Consider the following 19,904-nt stretch of genomic DNA (forward strand, 5'->3'; position numbering starts at 1 on the left):
TAGGTAAAAATTCAACTCTTTTACGTGAAAATAAGAACTAAAAAACTTATTATTTTGATCTTTTTAATCTAAGGCTACGACCTTCTTATAAAAGTAGTTTGACTCTATAAATTTTGTGTTATAATCTATAATGTCAGAATAAAATCGACATAATTTTAAAAAATTATATTCTCATAATATTATTATGGATAAAAATACTAATTTGCTTATAAAGTATAGCCATACAAAAACAAATACAATAATTCTGATGATTTTTCCTAGTATCTGTGGTTACAAGTGAAAATAAAGGGCAAAATTAACAAAAAAAATAAATTTCTCTAATTATTTCTCTAATTATGATCATTAAATGCAAAAGTTACCATTTATTATTTTTGGTGAACGAAAATTCAAACGTAAAATCATATTTGCGTCAAATGTGCGTTCAAGATTGTTGAACGTGCTTTCATGATTGCCATCTTGTAAAACCTTTGCTTCTTTTATGGTTTTTTTAGATAGATTGAACAACTCTCAATCTGAAGTATTACAACACCACAACATATTTATATTACATATTCATTCATACAACACTAAAAGATTCATAATCAACCATCAACACTAAAGGCATATGTTGTTTTATTTTAAATTTTGTTTTTGATCATTGTCAAGGCCGGGTAACCCCGCACAAGTGGGGATATTTCTTTATTGTTTTGAAGCTTTTCACTTTTCATTTAGTTCACGCACTACATGGGCCTCATCATCTTTCACTTATATCCTCATAAGGCCCAATTGTCCCAGGGGAGGATCGCTATCAAAAAGTTGGCCAACAAAATAGGTTGATCATGATATAAAAATACCCAAAACATACCCGACAACAAATTAAAGACCAAAAATATAAAGGAAGAATTGAAGAATTCATATATAAAAATTAAAATCTGAAAAAATAAAGAAAATATAAAAATTAATTTTTAATTAGTTAATATTAGCAAATTTTAGTGTTTAGTTTTATGGTTTAGAATTTAAGTTATAGATTTATTATTTAAGACGTAAAATTTTAGATAAATAAAATAAATTTTAAAAGAATTAACTGATGTTAATTAAAAAAAATTAGTTACGTAATATTGCACGGAAAAAAAATATTCCTAAGAAAACTATTTATATGTTTCTGCCTATTAACTTATATTTTTGAGAGAAGTAATTTTATGATAGTTTCAATAAATAAATTATATGGAATATATTTCAATCAAATGACTAAACTAGAACTCTAGAAGTATATCATTTCCAATTGAAATGGAATACAATTCTACAATGTGACTAAAACAACATGATTGAAATACAATAATACAAGGCAGATTGAGGAATCCAAATTCCAAACTAAAAGAACTCAAAATCCAGATATTTACCCCCAGACTTCATCTCATTTTTATTATTATTATTATTATTATCATTATTATCATTACTATTATTACCTACCATCCTCTTACTATTGTTGCCAACCCCAACTGTATTAACGGCTTCAAACTTTGTTGCCGGTAGCTCGGCTTCGACCGGTCTTGGCACTTCCGGCGGCGTGCTACACCTAATCAAAGCCCAATTCACGCCTTCAAAGAAAGGGTGCTGCTTGATCTCAGTGGCACCCCTCTTCACCCCGAGCCGGTGCTGTGGTTCCTTGACCAGCAAGCCACGGATAAGATCCCGGCTTGCATAGCTAGTGGCCGGCGATTCGGGGAACTTGAGCTGCTGACCAACCACATTGAACAATGTAGCACGGTTTCCTGAGCCTTTAAAAGGTGTCTTCCCATATAACAACTCATGCAAAAAAATTCCAAATGTCCACCAATCAACTGCGCTTCCATGGCCTTCTCCTTTGATGATTTCAGGGGCGAGGTATTCGTGAGTGCCGACGAAGGACATAGACCGAGCTTGAGTAGGCTCGGCAACGAGCTCTGGAAGCGTGTTGGCAGGAAGCCCCAGATCAGCTCTAGCCTTCCTTGATTTCTTGTTTTTCTGTGGGAAGAGCCGAGGCATGAAACAGGACGGTTGGATGCATACTGAAGTAGGCTCAATACAAGCCGGCTGGACACAGAACGCGCCACCACCGGCACGTTTTGAAGGCTCGCTATCATGGGATGTTCTGATAAGTGTAGGGGACACAGCACATCTAAGAGAAAGATCAAAGTCTGACAGCATAATGTGGCCATCGTCGCGAACCAGCACGTTTTCTGGTTTAAGGTCGCGATACACTACTCCAAGCATGTGAAGATACTCAAGTGCCAAAAGAACCTCGGCAGCATAAAATCTACATACAAAGAGTTTGGAAGATTTTAGTTCATTCATGGAAGAAAAAGAATCTACATATAAAGAAGTAATTTTCATGCTTTCCTTGATCTCTAAGTAATGCAATTGCAACCACCAATCTGTGTATATTCTCTTCAAGTTTAAGACTCAAAGCTAACTTACAACTAAGCCTAGAAGACAATGCAAAAACTGCCAAAGAATGCTAGAATCACAAAACCTTTGCTGTATAATATCAGTGACTTAATAACAATTTGGAATGAAAAATGTGTCTAAAGCTATGTATAAGTGAAAAATAGATAAGGAACAAACAGATTGTGGATCACAAATCATTTTGTTCTGAGTATGTGCTCTCTCTGTGGTCTCACTTTAATTATTCTATTAGAGTTTCTCTGTAATAATAAGAAGAAAAAGATTGTAGAGCACAAATCATACCGTGCAGCATACTCAGAGAAATGTTTCCCTGGTTGGCGTTGTCTTAAAGTGTGTAGATCGCCCCCGGGACAGTATTCCATTACCAAACACGAGAATCTATCAGTCTCAAAATGTGTATACAAAGTTGGCAAGAATGGATGATCCAGCAGCTGCAGTATCTCCCTTTCTGTCTGTGCCCTGTTCAGCTTCTTTCTGCTCTCTAATGATGCCTTGTCCATCACCTTCATGGCAAAATAACACCGAGTCGCGCTCAGCTCGGAGAGATACACGCTTCCAATATCACCACAACCAAGCCTTTTCAACAGCCTAAAGTGACTCATTCCCAAGATTCCATCGCGCGCTCGGATAGCAAGTATGGCATTCCACCTTGGATCATTTCCTTTGTGAGGCTTATTGGCACCACCAGTGATGTTACTCCAGCTGCTGTCATCGCTTAGACCACTGCTATCACTCACTCGACTCGGGCTGGTTTTCGCACTCTCGAGAGATTCTCCTCTTACACTCACACTTCCCTTAGTACTATCACAATTCCTGTCTAAACTAATCATGCCATCGCTTGTGAATGCATCACTCCGGTAAGTACTCGCGCAACTATTCGCAATGCTCATTGCTCTTACAACACTAATACTATCAATACTACTATGTGGACTAATATTACCACTTGGAGTTGGAGGCAAAGAAGAATCCCAAACACATTCTTTCTCCTCAGAATCTGGGGGAGGGATAGAGTGTTCAGTATTCTGAGGCGAGGACAAGTTCTCTGTGCCATTTGATTCTTCAACCATGTTTTCTGCAGGGGAAAGAACGGTCAGGGTTGGTTTCTTAGTAGCAACACAAATGGTTAGATCTTCTAGGAAAGGACCCTGCAAGGACATGTTTTTTGTTAAGCTCGCATCCTCAGCTTTGCTATGACCAATTGGTACATAAACAGTTCTCATAAGATCAGTATCAACTGGCTCTGGGGGGTGACTAGCGCCGGCGAATGAACTCGGAGCACTTTCTAAAGAAGATGCCTTAAGTCCTTCTTCTGATTCTGGCAAAGAGACCTTTCCTTTCAATGTTCTTGTAGGTGCAGGGGAGATTGGTTCTTGAAATCCCATGTCTTCTCTTACCAAAACAACTCTTGCATTTGATAATTGAGCAACTTCTTTGATGGATGCCAACCTTGTCACAGGGCTTTCCCTTGCCATAGAAAATTGATTCATCACATTCACTTCTCTTGATGAAATTCCTCGCAAATTCGGAAACTCACTTCCATTTAGTCTCTGACTAGCTTCACTTATTGTCCCCTTGTGTCCATTAGAAACCTCAACCAACACTGGCATGGTTCTAGGAAGCACCTTTGGCTCCGCGACTCGCTCCATATCCGAATATCACATATAATCATCACATATGAAGATTTCTAAGTTAAGATAAACCCTGTGAATAGAATAGAACAAAGGGCTAATTCAATAGGAGCTTCACTAAGTTTGAATCAAGTTATAACCATTCAAAAGATGTGCTTCAATTAAGCATAAGCTTAAGATTCTGAAATGACAAGGGAAATCAGCAACCATAGACACAAAGCTTTAATATATAACATCTATTTCCCATTACTGACTAGCTCTAAATTACTCAAGTTAGAAAAAGTGCAAATTGATTTGAATTGGGGAAAATAAACTAAAATGGGGGAATGTAATTAAGCTTGTGTATTCATATTAGAACATATAATCACTCAAAGCATTATTAACCCATGAATCAAACGACCACAAAGTATAAATCTTTTACAAAAAATAACCTGCATGGTGACAAAAAATACCAAAAAATTGCAAAAGCTTCTAACATTATCTTAAATTTCCATGGCAAAACTACCACTTTTAAACACCATATTATATATAACCATAAAAACAAAATCAAAGACAGACAGATTCTGAAATTAAATGGAATTAAAAAAATGAAAGAAAGAAGAGAGATCTAGCAGCTAAAAGAAAGAACAATAAAAATGAAGCAAAACAGGGAAAAGTGACACCTACCACCATTGATTTGAAATGAAGAAAAACAATAAGAATGGGAAAAATTCCTTGGTTTTAGCCTCTTGTTCTTCCAAAGCTCAAAAACACAGTCTTCACTTCACTGATAAACTATAAACATTGTTGAAGGTGTGAAAAACAGGGAGTACAATGAGGAAAAAAGAAAAAGGGAAGAAGATGAAGCCAAAAGACAAAAGCTTGAAGAGTTTAGTTTCTTTCTTTTTCTTGTGTGTATCTAGGGAAGAGGCTGGTTGTGTTGTGCCTGCTAACTCTGAAACTAAAGTGCTGTTGGAGAAGTTAGCTTTTTCTTTCACTTCTTTTATTCATTTTTTGAAAAAAAAAACTCTTATTATGATTATTCATTATTGTTTTTCTTAGAATGGGAAGAAGCTATTGATAGGTAGGTGTAGTACTTTGGTTTGTTGTGAACACTTTGTTTAGAAAGAAGGTGATGAGAGAGAGAGAGAGTGGGGACCACATATGTTGGATCTTTGAGGTACAATGCTTTTCAAAGGTGGGGACTCAAAAATGAAATCAAACAAACAAAAGTGAATGGCCAACTCCTCCTACCCAATTTCATTATTGTTCTTATTATTTATTAGGTCAAAAAAAATTGATGGATAAAAATTTGGTGCAAAGACTATTTGGTCCTTTAAATTTAATTTGATTTTTCAAATTTATGTTAATTTATTTAGTCTTTTAAATTTGAAATCATGAATAAAGTTAGTCTCTTGATATATTTTCATCACTACTTTATTAGTAGGATGATAATCTTGACTAGAGTGTTACTGTGTTATAAGATAAAAATGTAGAACACGAAAAATGTATACATAAAATTTTACACGAAACTAGTACAACTAAAATTTATGGTTACTTTATCTCTCAACTAAAAATACACTAAAGAATAAATATACACCTAAAATGTTAAAAAATAAAATAAAAAGAAAGATAGAAATAGCATAGTTTATCCAAACAAAAGATGTGAAGTGGAGTCCACCAGAATATTGGCATGATAATATGCATTTTGTGTGTATAATAATGAATCCATGAGGCTGCTGACAAACGACTACGATGCATGTAAATCAGATAGAAGGCCGTTTTCTCCCACTTTATTTCAATGCAAGAGAAAGTAAGGGTGTACATGGCCGGACCCGGTCCGAAAATCCGGTTCGAACCCAAATATTTTAGGAACTAATTTAGTGTGATTTTAACGGATTTTCGATCGAACCGGCCGGATCGAACTGGATTTGATAACTATGTCACTTTCTTGCATTTGGAAATGAAACTTACCGTAACAAACTAATCATGTTTCCTCGTCTAGCACTATGAAATCTCCAAAATTGGCTCCAGCAACAAGCAGAAGGGGGATATTCTCTGCAGCATGTTAAATAAGATGCTACAACCAATTTGGTGTCCAATTGGCTATTGATATTTATTCCAAAACAACAAACACAAGTTTTACAAAAGGTGGGCTCAGCTTTTTATTAAGAGAAAAGCTATTTCATCCCCGCATATGAAGGAAAAACAAAACCCCAGCATCAATGATCAAATGCAAACGCCATCATGCCTCTAAAAATTAGAATCTCAAGCTTTGGGCTGAAGTGACTTGATATGTTGGATTTGCTTTCCGGGGTTCAAACCCTTTGGGCAGGCGCGAGCACAATTCAATATGGTGTGGCAGCGATAGAGCTTGAATTCATCATTAATGGCCTCCAATCTCTCCTTAGTGTACTCGTCACGACTGTCACTTATCCACCTGTAAATTTCATCACAGACAATGTTTTAGGTTTAAACAAGACTAAAGTACCAAAACTGACCATGAAAGATTATGACGCTGACCAATCCGACCATAAAAGAATTAAAACTAACTTGTAACCATAAAAAATGAGGTTCGACAGACAAAATTACCCGAACCCTAAAAAACTAATAAAAATTCCTAAATTGCCCTTCTACCCTAATATAATCATTCTCAAACTCTAACCCTACCACATCCCCATTCTCCAATCCTCTTCACCTTCCTCCACAATGGAAGCCCCCTCCTTCAGATGCTCGAAATTGAAATAATACCAAAAATCCTTCCCTTCCTCATCCTTATGGCTAGGATTATATGTTGCAGCTAAGCAAACACTCAAATCCATCGCAAAAGTCCTATTCAAAAACATAGCCTCACCCAATCCACACAAGAAACTCCACATATAATGATTCATTCCTTTGCAATAATCCCCATTCCTTGAATAATACAAATACTTGCCATTCCTAAAGTTAATTGCCAATCCCAAAGTAGGAATAGTATCATTAATCTCATCATCACGGTTTGAAATTTTCGGCAAAGCCTTATCCTTATCGTTGGCACCACTGTAAGCACCTTCATTTTGCGGACGGATGGGTTCCGCTGCGCATTGCTACCTGAATGCCATCGGCTGGCATGCACAGTACTTACAATGTCGGTGAGCTAGAGCTTGAACCGCCGGAAGTCGCGGTACTTCTGCCAAGATTTCTCCCTCTTGTTCCGGAACCGCCACGCGACATCGCCCTTGTCGGCTGCAGAGCCGTTCACCGGAGTCTGGTCATCAAAAAGAGATTGGGAAATTGGGGGTGGTGAAGAGGATTGGAGAATGGGGATGTGGTAGGGTTAGAGTTTGAGAGTAATTATGTTGGGGTAGAAGAGTAATTTAGGAATTTTTATTAGTTTTTTAGGGTTTAGATAATTTTGTTTGTCTGTCGACCCTCATTTTTTATGATTACAAGTTAGTTTTAATTCTTTTATGGTCAGATTTGCCAGCATCATAATCTTTCATAATCAGTTTTAGTACTTTAGTCTTTAAACAACAAACAAATCAAATGACTAGTAATAAAGCTAACAAAATACACAAGATACAGCACAATGAACTAAATGTAAAATAAACATCTTCTAACAATTATAAACCAGCAAGTAAAATGGAGATATAAATTTATCCATTCCTAATAAAGCATGATTTATTTTTAAATCTTTGTTCATCTGTCACATTGTTTGTTAACTAGAACTACTGTAGAACCTACCATACCTCTTATACAAACGAGAAGAAAAGCAGGGAGCTAATAATTCGTGGGGCATGACGATAAGTTTGTGCATGCATTATGTGCAATTCTCATACCAAAACTCATGATAAAATATGTACAGCACTGCATAAACATAACATGAGTGACTAAAAACAGAAACAACATTATGCTAAACTACCATACGAAATGTCAAATAAATATCAAAAGTAAACAAAACGAATATAGGGAAAACAAAGGAAAGGTGCATTGGCCACCTACAACTACAATATCATATTCATTTACAGAAACTCCTAACTCTTTCGCCTCGATCATTTTCATCAAGAACTAACCAAAACTCGGACATACTTGCTCAATAACAAACCTCACAGCAGCAACAGATAACCTAACTACAAAACAAATTAAAGCATGCACAACAGAAACATAAATTGAGAAGCAACCATTGAACTACATACTTGCTCAATAACAAACCCCACAGCAGAACAAAAAACCTAACTACATAACAAATCAAAGCATGCTGCATGCACAACAGAAATATATATTGGGAAGCAATCGCTGAACCTAGAAACTACTGATTATTTTAAAGGCCACATAACCATAATTTCTTTCTCAATGAAAAAGTATGTTCTTGTTACCTCAAAAATTTCTCTGATCAACAACAACAACAACCATACAATCATAACAACAAACACTTTACAAGCAAGAAAACATACTTAAGGTGTTACCTGTTAGCGTGGAGCAACGCAGCAGGTCCCAAATAAGATTCAGGGTTCCACCAGTAACTAGGGCAGGATGTGCTACAGCAGGCACACAGTATACACTCATACATCCCATCAAGCTTGGAGCGGTCCTTCTTGCTCTGAAGGATCTCCTTCCCGGGCACCGTCGGTGGGTTCTTCCTCTTCAGCCACGGCTCAATGCTCTTGTACTGGTTATAGAAATTAGTCATATCTACCACCAAATCCTTTATCACGAACATATGCGGCAGCGGCGTGATTGTCGACACGTTGGACGAAGGGATCTTCGTCAGGCATGCGAGGCCGTTGCAACCGTCGATGTTCATTGCGCAAGAACCACAGATCCCCTCCCGGCACGACCTGCGGAACGTGAGGGTTGGGTCAATCTCGTTCTTGATTTTGATGAGGGCGTCGAGCACCATGGGCCCGCACTCCTTCAGGTTGATTTCGTAGTTCTTCAGCTCCGGCTTCGACGGGCTGTCCGGATTCCAACGGTAGATTTGGAACGTCTTCATCGTGGAGGTGCCGCGGGCCTTGGCATCGACCTGCTGGGCTTCAGGCTCCGATGCGTGAGCCCGAATTAGGGCCAGCTTGGAAGCCGGGGATGACGGAACCCTAGACAGGGATCTCCTCAGCAGCCCGGTTGCCATAGTTGTTGAGAAAGGATCAGGACAGAACAATGGGGGAGACTGGGAAATGAGAAATGGAAACGTCACTAGTTATCAGAACCGAACTAGTAATTGACCCGGTCGGGGTCACTGGATCACTGGTTCAACCGGTGGATCGCTAATTCACCCGGTTGACCCAGTCATAATTAAATAAAAATATAAAATTATAAAAATAAAATTAAAACTTAAAATATATGTCTTCATAAATATATTAATAACAATCAACTATCAATTCTTAGACATAACAAATGATGCAAAAAAAAAAATAATAAACTAGTCAATAGTACAAAATACTTTCTCAATTTAAAGAACAAGAAAAAACAAATTTGAAAGTCGACATCTATATCTTCATAAAACAAATTTGAAGCTTGACCAACATTTCCTTCATTTTGATTTGCATCTATATCTACATTTGTGTGTCTTTCACAAATCAATACCAAAAATAATTCATAATAATACAAACAGAAAGTATGGGACAACAATTTATCTGAACAATTGCATAGAGCATGAACCTCATTTTCAACAACAAATTCAACTATAATAATTTTTAGCAACAAAAAATTTATCTCGAGATGATCTATATATTTACAACAATAAAAAATTTAGATAGGTGATTATTTCAGCAAGACAACAATAGATTCAATCTTCAGTGAGGATAATAAGTAACAAATTCAACATGATTTAACAGATTTACAACAATAAAAAATTTAACTAAGTGATTATTCAGCAAAACAGCACCAAATTCAAGGTTCAATAAACTCATAGATTTTCGGCAACGAACAAACTTAATCTAAGTCAAGCTAAGTGATTATTTTGGCAAGTCAACAACAAATTCAAGGTTCAGGATAATCGGTAACAAATTTCAGCAACACATTCAACTTTCAGTAACAAATTATTTTCAGCAACAAAATCAAAGTGCAGTTATGCAGCAACAAAATTGAAACAGAAAGAACAGGGGGAACTCACCAAATCGGGTTGCACGAAGGAAGCTGACGGCGAAGGAGGAGCTGATGGCGAGGGAGAAGCTGACGGCAAGGCTCGAAGCAAGAAGACGACAACCAAGACCAGCCGACCGGGATCTGTTGCCTCTGCTACCGGCGACGAAGGGCGCAGGAAAGGGAGAGATCGAGACCAGGTGCGAGACAGAGACTGTGAGAAGCAAGAAGATGACCACCACCACCACCCGAGGAACCAGATGCGGTTCCGTTTGCTTATGCCGCCGGCGAAGCGAGTGCAGGGAAGGGAGAGCCTGACGAGAGCTTGAGCTCGTGGGAGAGAGTGACTAGAAACTGAGAAAGAGAGTCGAGAGAGGAGATAGCGTTGGGATAAAGTTAGTCTCTTGATATATTTTTATCACTACTTTATTAGTAGGATGATAATCTTGACTAAAGAGTGTTATAAGATAAAAATGTAAAACACGAAAAATGTGATGTACATAAAATTTTACACGAGACTAGTATAACTAAAATTTATGGTTACTTTATCTCTCAAATAAAAATACACTAAAGAATAAATATACACCTAAAATGTTAAAAAACAAGATAAAAAGAAAGATAGAAATAGTATAGTTTATCCAAACAAAGGATGTGAAGTGGAGTCCACCAGAATATTGGCATGATAATATGCATTTTGTGTGTACCTTCTTTGAGAAATTGTTGCTTGGCACACAATAAATGTGGCCTAATTACTTTGACCGTATTCTCATTTGGTATAATAAAAATAAGGAAACCGAAAATTAACCAAAATTTTTTATAATTTATTTTATTTATATAATTTAATAATAATTTTATTTTTTATCTTATCTTTCTATCAATCTACTTATCATATTCTTATCAGTCTCATTTATTAATGACTTTAATTATAATATTATATTTCTTATTATTAGGTATTCTTGTAATCAATACTTAATATTTTTTTATAATTTAATTTTTATATTTAAGAATACAATAAAGACTAATAATAATTATAAAGAACGGTAATGATAATTTGTATTAAATGAGTTAATTGTAATTGATTTTTTATTTTTGTTAAATAATTTATCATCGTTCAATGGAGATACAAAACCTGAAAGCTATCCTAATATGGTTTTGTTTCCATTAATTCAATTATTTTTATTCAAAATTCACAACTCTAATACCATTGCAAGCACAATTAGAAATTTAGAATAGGCCAAAAAATTTTACAAGAAGTCATCTTTATCATTGCAAATAGTATGGCAATTGAATTCGACCTTAATACAGTACTTACAGTAGAAGGTGCTGACGAAGAATTTGAACAACAGAGTGAGCTATGTTCATAAACCATTTTTTTTATGTGTATTTTTAACTATATTGTACTACTATGTTCATACACAGGTCAAGGACTAATCCGTCGCGGATCTGAGCTTCATTTAAGGGTCTGCCGTTGGCCAATGGGTTGTTGCATACACAAGGCGGGATTCGAACTCCCGACACTTGTTTAAGTGGACGAGTGAGCTGACCACTCGACCAACTCAAGTTGGTTGTTTATTAGATATTACATCCATACACGTATCATTTTTTAGTTATTGCATAAGTAACTATAAAGTTAACACAAATGTTTTTAAATTTTATCATAATTGAATTTAAAAAAATGTCAAATTCTTAAATTAATTTATTCAATTGATAAATTTACTCATAACATCCATAAATTTATACACATAATATTCATAATTTCATATTAATAACATCCATAATTTTATACTCATAACATTCATATTAATAGTCTATATGTAAAATATAAGTTGTATAGTAAAAGTTGTTAAAATTTTTTAATTTAACTTTCATAATTTTTGCAGAAAATTATTGCATTTAATGGATAATAATGTGATTGAGAGATGTTAGGAATTTGATTGAGAGAAAGTGAAATTAATTTTGGAAAGAACATTAATGACTCTAAACATGCAGTAAAATGGTAGGTAATAAAGATGATAAATAATAAAAAAATATATGTCACTTACTTATCAAAAAAAACAAAAATTTTTACATAACATTTTTATATTATAATTATTCTTTAACTATCTAGCATCACTCCATATTAATGAATCCATGAGGCTGCTGACAAATGACTACGATGCATGTAAATCAGACAGATGGCCGTTTTCTCCCACTTTATTTCAATGCAAGAGAAAGTAACGGTGTACATGGTCGGGTTTGATTCGCCGATCCTCAAAAAAAGAAATAAGCAAAGTTCCGTCGTTAAGTCAAAAATGATAAATTCATGAAAAGTTAGAATTACTACCGCGTAATAATGCATCTACACGTCTTCATCGACGTTGTTTTTTGACCGGAAGACCAAGAGCAAATTATCGGGATTTTGGGTTATCTGGACACATACTTCGTGAAATGGTTAATGCATCTTTGTTGCCTGGTGCAACAAGATCGAGTTGGTAAGGGTAGGTTGAAAAAAGCGGTGAAATTGAAAAACACAAATTTGATGTTAAAAGAATTTCAAAAACGACAAAAATTGAGCAAAAAAAAAAAGATATCTTCGAATCCAAAGACCCGAGATTTAGAGTTGGATAAAAATCTTAAAAATAAATTTGATCATTATTTAGGGTTGGATTCAGGTCAAGGCGAATTTGATTTTATTCGACTTATGTGTACTTTAAGAGAACTAAAAAATGTATATATGTTTTAAATTAATTCCACTATTATGTTATATTAAGGATTAAGTATGATTTTGGTCCTTAAGGTATAGACTGAAAAATTTTTTCGTCCCAAACCTTTTTTGCATACAAAATCGTCCGTACGATTTAACTTAGTTTAAAAATCGTCCTTACCTTAGGGACCAAAATCGTATGGAGGTGGCGGCATAAGTGGAGGCAGAGGTGGATTGTAGATAGCTGCTTCTTCTTCTTCCCTTCCCCCTTCTTCTTCCCTTTCCCATTCGCATAAGCAGAAACACTCTATTTCTCTTTTTTTTTTTTTACTTTATAATTTTTTTTGTTATGGATAATTTGGTCCAAAATTATAATATTAAGTAAAAAAAAACTATTTTAAAAGTTAGTTTTAAACGTTAGGGACGATTTTATATGAAAAAAAAAGTTGGGGACGAAAGAAAATTTCAGCCTATACCTTAAGGACCAAAATCATACTTAACCCCTATATTAATTATAAGCTTATTGTTTTATTTTTAATCACGCTTGTTGAATTAGAACATGGATCAAAGAAACATCAAATTAGAATTTATGAATACATTTAAGTTCAAATATGGATATCAATTTCTCGATAACACGTTTCTTCTTTATAAATAAGTGCATCATAAATGAGTTTCTTTATAAATAAATTTCTTTATAAATTATTGTTAAAACTTTCAAGGTCCGATTTTTACCCCGTTTGAATCTAGTATAATTGTGACCCAAAAATGTTTAGGTTTTATCGGGTTTGAGACCGGATTAGAATAAAAAAAAATTTAGTGTATATTTAGGATCGAATCTGAATCAGGACAAATCCAATTTCACCCCACTCATATACACTGTTAAGAGAAAGTTCACATGATGGGGAAAATCAAAATTATTCTCTTATTGCTCAACACAAAAAAAATGTAGTAAATAATCTCGGAAAAAATGATATTGTGGTTTTAAAAAATTAAAAACTCTTAAATATGTACTATTACTTTTTAAGTGGTTTAGTTAAATAATCCAGCTACACATTCAAGTCTTTTTGATAACCAAATCCAATCAAATTTACCTAAACTCAACAAAAACTATTTTCATTACACCAACGTATACACACGGAGTTCCTTATTCTTCTTCGCGTGTTTTCTCTCAATCGTCGTTCTTTTATTGCTACTATTGTTGCTACATTTTTTCTCCTCCTTTTAATTAAGGTTCATTTGGATCCAGGAATGAATTCAATGTATTTTTGTTAATGATTGAGTCTTTTTAACTGCTTGTTCAAAACTGAACTAATTTCGGTTCATTTATGTGTTAACTGAGGTTTACTTGATGCTGCTGATAAGTATTGACCAAATTTTTTATTCCTTAAGTAATTTCGGTTCATTTCTTAGTTTAATTGAGATTCATTTAGATCCATAAATGAATTGGATATGTTTTTGTCGATGATTGAGTCTTTTTGACTACTTGTTCAAAACTGAACTAATTTCGGTTTATTTGTATGTTAATTAAGGTTCATTTGATGCTGCTGTAAGTATTGACCAAATTTTTTATTTCTTAAGTAATTTTGATTCGTTTCTTAGTTTATTTGAGGTTCATTTGGATCCAAAAATGAATTCGATGTATTTTCATTGATGATTGAGTCTTTTTTACTGTTTTTCAAAACTAAATTAATAGAATGGAGTGGAGTGGAATCTAATGCAATTGAATAAAGTGATCATAAATAATTTCATTCTTCTTTGCTAAAAAATTTTGTCAATACTTATCCACTGTATCAAGTGGACATCAATTAACACACAAATGAACCGAAATTAGTTCAATTTTGAACAAGTAGTCAAAAAGATTAAATCATCAATAAAAACACATCGAATTCATTTTTGGATTCAAATAAATCTCAATTAAACTAAGAAATGAAATAAAATTACTTAAGGAATAAAAAAATTGGTCAATGCTTATCAGCAGTATCAAATGAACCTCAATTAACACACAAATGAACTGAAATAAACTAAGAAATAAATTGAAATTATTTAATGAATAAAGATGTTAGCAAAATGTTGGTGTTGTTGGTGATAACGATAACGAAAAAGGAAAAGAAGAAGAAGACACAACATCAAAGGAGGAGGAGAAGAAAACGGAGAAAGAGAATGAGAAGGAGAATGCGCGTGATTTGAAAAGCGGTTATAATAATTTGGTTAGACTTGATTAAGTATTTTGCTTGAATGTAGAGTTTTATTCTTAGTTAAAATTATATGTTAAAAAAATAAAAAAAAAAATCAAGTGATTGATCTTTAAAATCTTTTTTAGAGTATGACCCTCACACTTAGGATATACGTCTGATTGAATCGTCATAATGGAAACCATTCTATCAAAAACTAAATATTATTATGTTGACAAAATGGCAATTTATTTCAATTCACCTAAACTGTATTGTCTTAAAAGTTAAAACTTAAAAAATTCCCACCAAACTCTATGTACATCTTTAATGAATGAAGCAATGCATGCTACACGCAGTGTGTGTAGATTAGTAAGAAAATATGGCGACATAAAATGTGTCACTATTTAGCAGGTAATTAGTATTTATACACGTAATAATATTATTACTAAACTAGTAGAAGACGAGCTTCGCGGGGAAGGGGGTGGTTGCGAGCAGATCAAATAAGGAAGAGAGTAGACATAAACAAACCAAATGACAACTTATCAATTTCAACAAAAATAACGGTTAGATTGGATAAAGCTAAGAATCCAACTCCAATCAAACTATTAAAAGGATTGTCAAACTTGTCAGTTAGGGAAGAAGGGAGGCAAAAGGGGAGAGAAGAATAAAAAGATCAGAGTGCAATAAATCTAGGAGTACTAAGAAGAGAAGACTCAACATCAAAGGAGGTTGATTCTATTGAAAATGCATCAAACAACTTCAATATTGATGGTGTAGCACATGCAGAAGGTGGTCAAAAGGCTGGTCAGCAACTACAATTCACCTTTTCCAGCAAGGGAGGGAAGGAGAACCACCTAACAGTGAAGAAACCGAAGCTAAAACAGATGGCTAGAAAAAGGTCTACTCACATGGATTGATTTCAGGTGCAAAAAGGAGATCGGAGGAGGAGGGAGAAGGATCGAAGAAGAAGACATTGTCTACACAGAGGAAACTCAAGTGAAATTGGAAGAGGGTGCCACCCAATACTTGGCACCCAAAGGTCCATAAAGATGTTGATGTAGAATTGTCGAAGTTTGGAAAAATCTCTGACAATTCACAACATGAAAGGGTTGATGAAAACCCATTTTTCCGAGGTAGTGTTTCTATGTGAAACAAAGAACACTACCCCAAATGTGGAGAGAATTGTTTTAAGTTTTGGGTTTGAGTATGTTCACTGTGTGCGTGTGGCGCCAAGAGGATTATCTGGTGGTTTAGTTGTGACATGGAAGGGAAGGAGTAACATTCAAATAGTCTAACAAAAAGATTACTACATCCATTTTAGGTGGGAGGAACCATCACTGTAGCAAATATAGGAGATAGTTGGGGTTCATTTGCACACAAAAGAGAGGTCTCGGGAAGCACAATTTGATAGAATCTTGAGTATTATTACAAGCATCTGACGGGATCACTGTCTTGTAATTGATGACTTTAATGCTATAACGGCTTACCATGAAAAGAAGGGAGGGAGGATGAAGTCAAGCTCTTTCATTCAACAATTCAATGATTTTATTAATAGAGGAAGATTGGTGGATGTTGGTTTTAAAGAGAGAAAATTTACATGGAGCAACAGACAATTTAATGGCAACTACATCAGGGAGAGATTGAATAGAGGTCTCATTTCAGCAACTCTAAGAGAATCTTACCTGAGGGATATATTGTCCCACTTGGAGGATATCGGATCAGACCATAAACCAATTTTTTTTAATTCTGATTCTGGTCCTAAACCTAAAAGGAGATTTAAGTTTCAAGAACGCTGATATGATAAGGAGGAGGCAAGAGAGATTGTCAAGGCAGGGAAGGAGGTGGAGGATTCACCAATGTTCCAACTGCATCAAAAGCTAACATGGTGCAGACACGCCCTGATGGACTAGCAAAAGACTAGTAGTTATGGTTCTGACACTAAAATTCAGATCTTTAACCTCAATAACATGTTAGTGGAAGAACAGAATCGGAGCCCCGATACAAATGGAGAGGTTATAAGGCATATTGAGGCTAAATTGGAGGATGCGTATGAAATGAAAGAGATGTATTGGAAGGAGAAATTTGAGTTAATTGGCTGCAATGGGGACAACAATACTAAGTTTTTTCATTCCAAAGTGCAAACAAGGAATCGGAAAAATAAGATCTCAAGGTTGGAAGATGAAGATGGAGAATTTAAAACAGATTCAACGGGTATTGTCACCATTGCTCAGTTGTATTTTGAAGCCCTCTTTAGCACCTCTAATCCTAAAGACTCTACAGATGATTTGGAGGATATGCCATGAAAGATAGATGCTAATAGCCTAATACGAACAAAATGTTAACCAGACCAGTCACAGAGAAAAAAATTAAATTGGTTACATTTTCTATCAACCATTTCTCTGCCCCAAGTGAGGATAGATTTACAGCTAATTTTTTTAATTCTTTTGAAAAATAATTAAAGATGATGTTAATAGAGCAGCGGCCAATTTTTTCTTTGGAGGTCATATGCTATGGTTTTTTAACCACACTAATATTTGTCTTGTCCCTAAAGTACCAAATGCGAGATATATAAAATAAATTAGACAAATCAGACTCGGTGTGTTTTACAAGATTGTGTCTAAAATATTGATTCACCGTATACAACATGTGATGAACAAGATAATTAGCTCTAATCAAAGTACATTAATTAAAGGCAGCCTTATTAGTGACAATATTTTAATTGCTCGTAAATATATGTGATGAACAAGATAATTAGCTCTAATCAAAGTGCATTAATTAAAGGCATGCTTATTAGTGACAACATTTTAATTGCTCATGAATATATGCATTATTTGAAGAATAAACATTATGATAATTAAGACTTAGCACTGAAGTTGGATATAAGTAAAGTATATGATAGGGTGGAATGGAGTTTTGTGTGAACTATAGTGGAGAAAATGAGATTTAGTAAGAAATGGATAGACTGGATGAAGAAATGTGTGATAATAGTCTCATATTCTGTTATTGTGGAAGGTCAACCTCATAGTTTTTTTTCAAATCATGTAGAGGGTTTCGTCTCTTTTTATTTATTTTTGCTTTGTGCAGAGGGACTCTCCCATCTGCTCCACAGAGGAGAACAAAGACGCAAAATTGTGGGTTTGAGACTCAATCGTAAGTGTTCTACTATCAGTCATTTATTTTTTGTTGATAATTCTATTTTATTTAGCAAGGCTTCACAAAAGAACTGTGTTAATATACTTAATGTGCTAAATAATTATAGTTAACTAAGTGAAAAAGTGGTGAATTTGGATAAATCTTCAATTTTCTTTAGCCATAACACCCTAATGGTTACTAGAGAATATTTATCTGGTATTCTATAGGTTCTTCATGTTTGGAACTAAGACATGTACCTGGGCCTTATAGTAGTTATTCACAGATCAAAGAAGTCTACTTTTAATTTTATCAAAGACAAAGTGGTAAAGAAGTTACAACATTAGAAGAGATCTATACTTTCGGCTAGTAGAAGAAATCCAGAGAACGATTATGTAATTATGGTGGGGACAAAATGATGAGGAAAGAAGGATGCACAGGGTGAATTTGAGTATTATTTGCAGACCGAAAAATAAAGAGGCCTAAACTTCAAAGACTTAAAAAGTTTTTAATTTAGCTATGCTGAGGAAACAAGGATGACGACTACTAACGAAACCTAATTCTCTGATTTACAAATTTTGCAAGAGTAAGTACTTCAGACACTCGAATATCGTATCACACAAAGACAGACAGGAACCCCTCTTGGGGTTGGAGAAGTTTGTTAGAAGGGCAAAAGATACTAGAGAAAGGAATCTTTTGGAAGATTGGCAGAGGACACTGAGTTAGAATCACATAAGATCATTAGATTAAAGATCACTACCCACCAATTACCTTCAGTAACCCCAATTCCAACTCGAAATTAATTTGGATCTCTCAATTGATTACAGCTAATGGGCAGTGAAATTAACAACTACTTTCAGATAATTTTAGTGCAGAACAATATCAAATAATCATGCAGACACAAATAGATGGAGATGAAGTCACACCTGTTTGGAGAAAGGAAAAACACGATCAGTACTCAGTCTCTTCCGAATATGCTCTACCTTTCCATTTCCTTCACTCCCCAATAGAGCTACTCCTAGAACGATGTCGCCAGGAGAAATTATAGTCTTCTATTTAGGAATTGAAATGCCAAGCTAAAATAAAAAATTTTCTATCGAAAATAATGCATGCCAGTTAGACAGAGATTGAACTAAAGAATCTCTTCAATCCCACCCATATGCAGTAGATGCTTTCAAAATGATGAAAATATTTTACACTGATTGATCAATTGTCCTTAATTCTCAGTAATTTGGTAGCATTTTGGACTCACAATCCCTAACTTGAATTAAGATACAGACCTACGAAAATAGTGGTTGACCCTAATTGAAAATTTCAAACTTTAGAGACATAAAAAAATAAAAAGATTTCGTAAGCGGCTTACTTTTTATGGAACATATGAAAAACTAGAAATACTCATATTTTTTAAAGGTAAGATGGAGCTTCCTGTGCTGATTGTTGAGGAAGCATGGAAGTTAGAAGAAGATTTAAAAAAAAAAAGAAGATAAAAAAGAAGTTGTTTCTGTTTTTTGTCTTGGTTGTATGTGCATTTGAGATTATGTTAAGACATGAGAAATTTGGTGGATATTCCATAAATAATGATGATGTATGAGACCCATATTTGGATCCAATTTTTTCATTTCAATAAAATTTTCTATCTTAGTTAAGAAAAATATAGAAAGAAAATCAAATAAATAATTGAAATTCCGGTTTGATATTTCCTGATAACGAAAATATTATATACACTTTTAATTTAATTAGGATAAAAGCCAATGAAATAAAATATAAAAAAATCAAGTCATATTATTTTAGTTAACATTTTCTTTATAAGCATCTTATTTATTATTAAGT

The 19,904-nt window shown here is 34.5% G+C and overlaps 2 protein-coding genes and 1 long non-coding RNA gene across 3 annotated transcripts; all 3 read right to left on the reverse strand.

Annotated features, from left to right (window-relative positions):
* On the reverse strand, positions 1,242-5,132 carry LOC107635259 (serine/threonine-protein kinase D6PKL1). Its single transcript, XM_016338677.2, has 3 exons — positions 4,719-5,132; positions 2,707-4,125; positions 1,242-2,275 (listed from the first exon to the last, which is right to left on the reverse strand). Exons 2-3 carry the CDS (start codon positions 4,068-4,070, stop codon positions 1,351-1,353), a joined length of 2,289 nt encoding a protein of 762 aa, XP_016194163.1. The 5' UTR covers positions 4,071-4,125; positions 4,719-5,132; the 3' UTR covers positions 1,242-1,350.
* On the reverse strand, positions 6,070-10,477 carry LOC107635261 (succinate dehydrogenase [ubiquinone] iron-sulfur subunit 2, mitochondrial). Its single transcript, XM_016338678.2, has 3 exons — positions 10,123-10,477; positions 8,477-9,177; positions 6,070-6,471 (listed from the first exon to the last, which is right to left on the reverse strand). Exons 2-3 carry the CDS (start codon positions 9,136-9,138, stop codon positions 6,300-6,302), a joined length of 834 nt encoding a protein of 277 aa, XP_016194164.1. The 5' UTR covers positions 9,139-9,177; positions 10,123-10,477; the 3' UTR covers positions 6,070-6,299.
* LOC110271322 lies at positions 15,885-19,628 on the reverse strand. The gene is made up of 2 exons (XR_002361946.1): positions 19,438-19,628; positions 15,885-19,092 (listed from the first exon to the last, which is right to left on the reverse strand). It is a non-coding gene; the product is annotated as an uncharacterized LOC110271322 (long non-coding RNA).

Source organism: Arachis ipaensis, chromosome B04, assembly GCF_000816755.2.
Source record: "Arachis ipaensis cultivar K30076 chromosome B04, Araip1.1, whole genome shotgun sequence".
Taxonomy (NCBI): domain Eukaryota; kingdom Viridiplantae; phylum Streptophyta; class Magnoliopsida; order Fabales; family Fabaceae; genus Arachis; species Arachis ipaensis.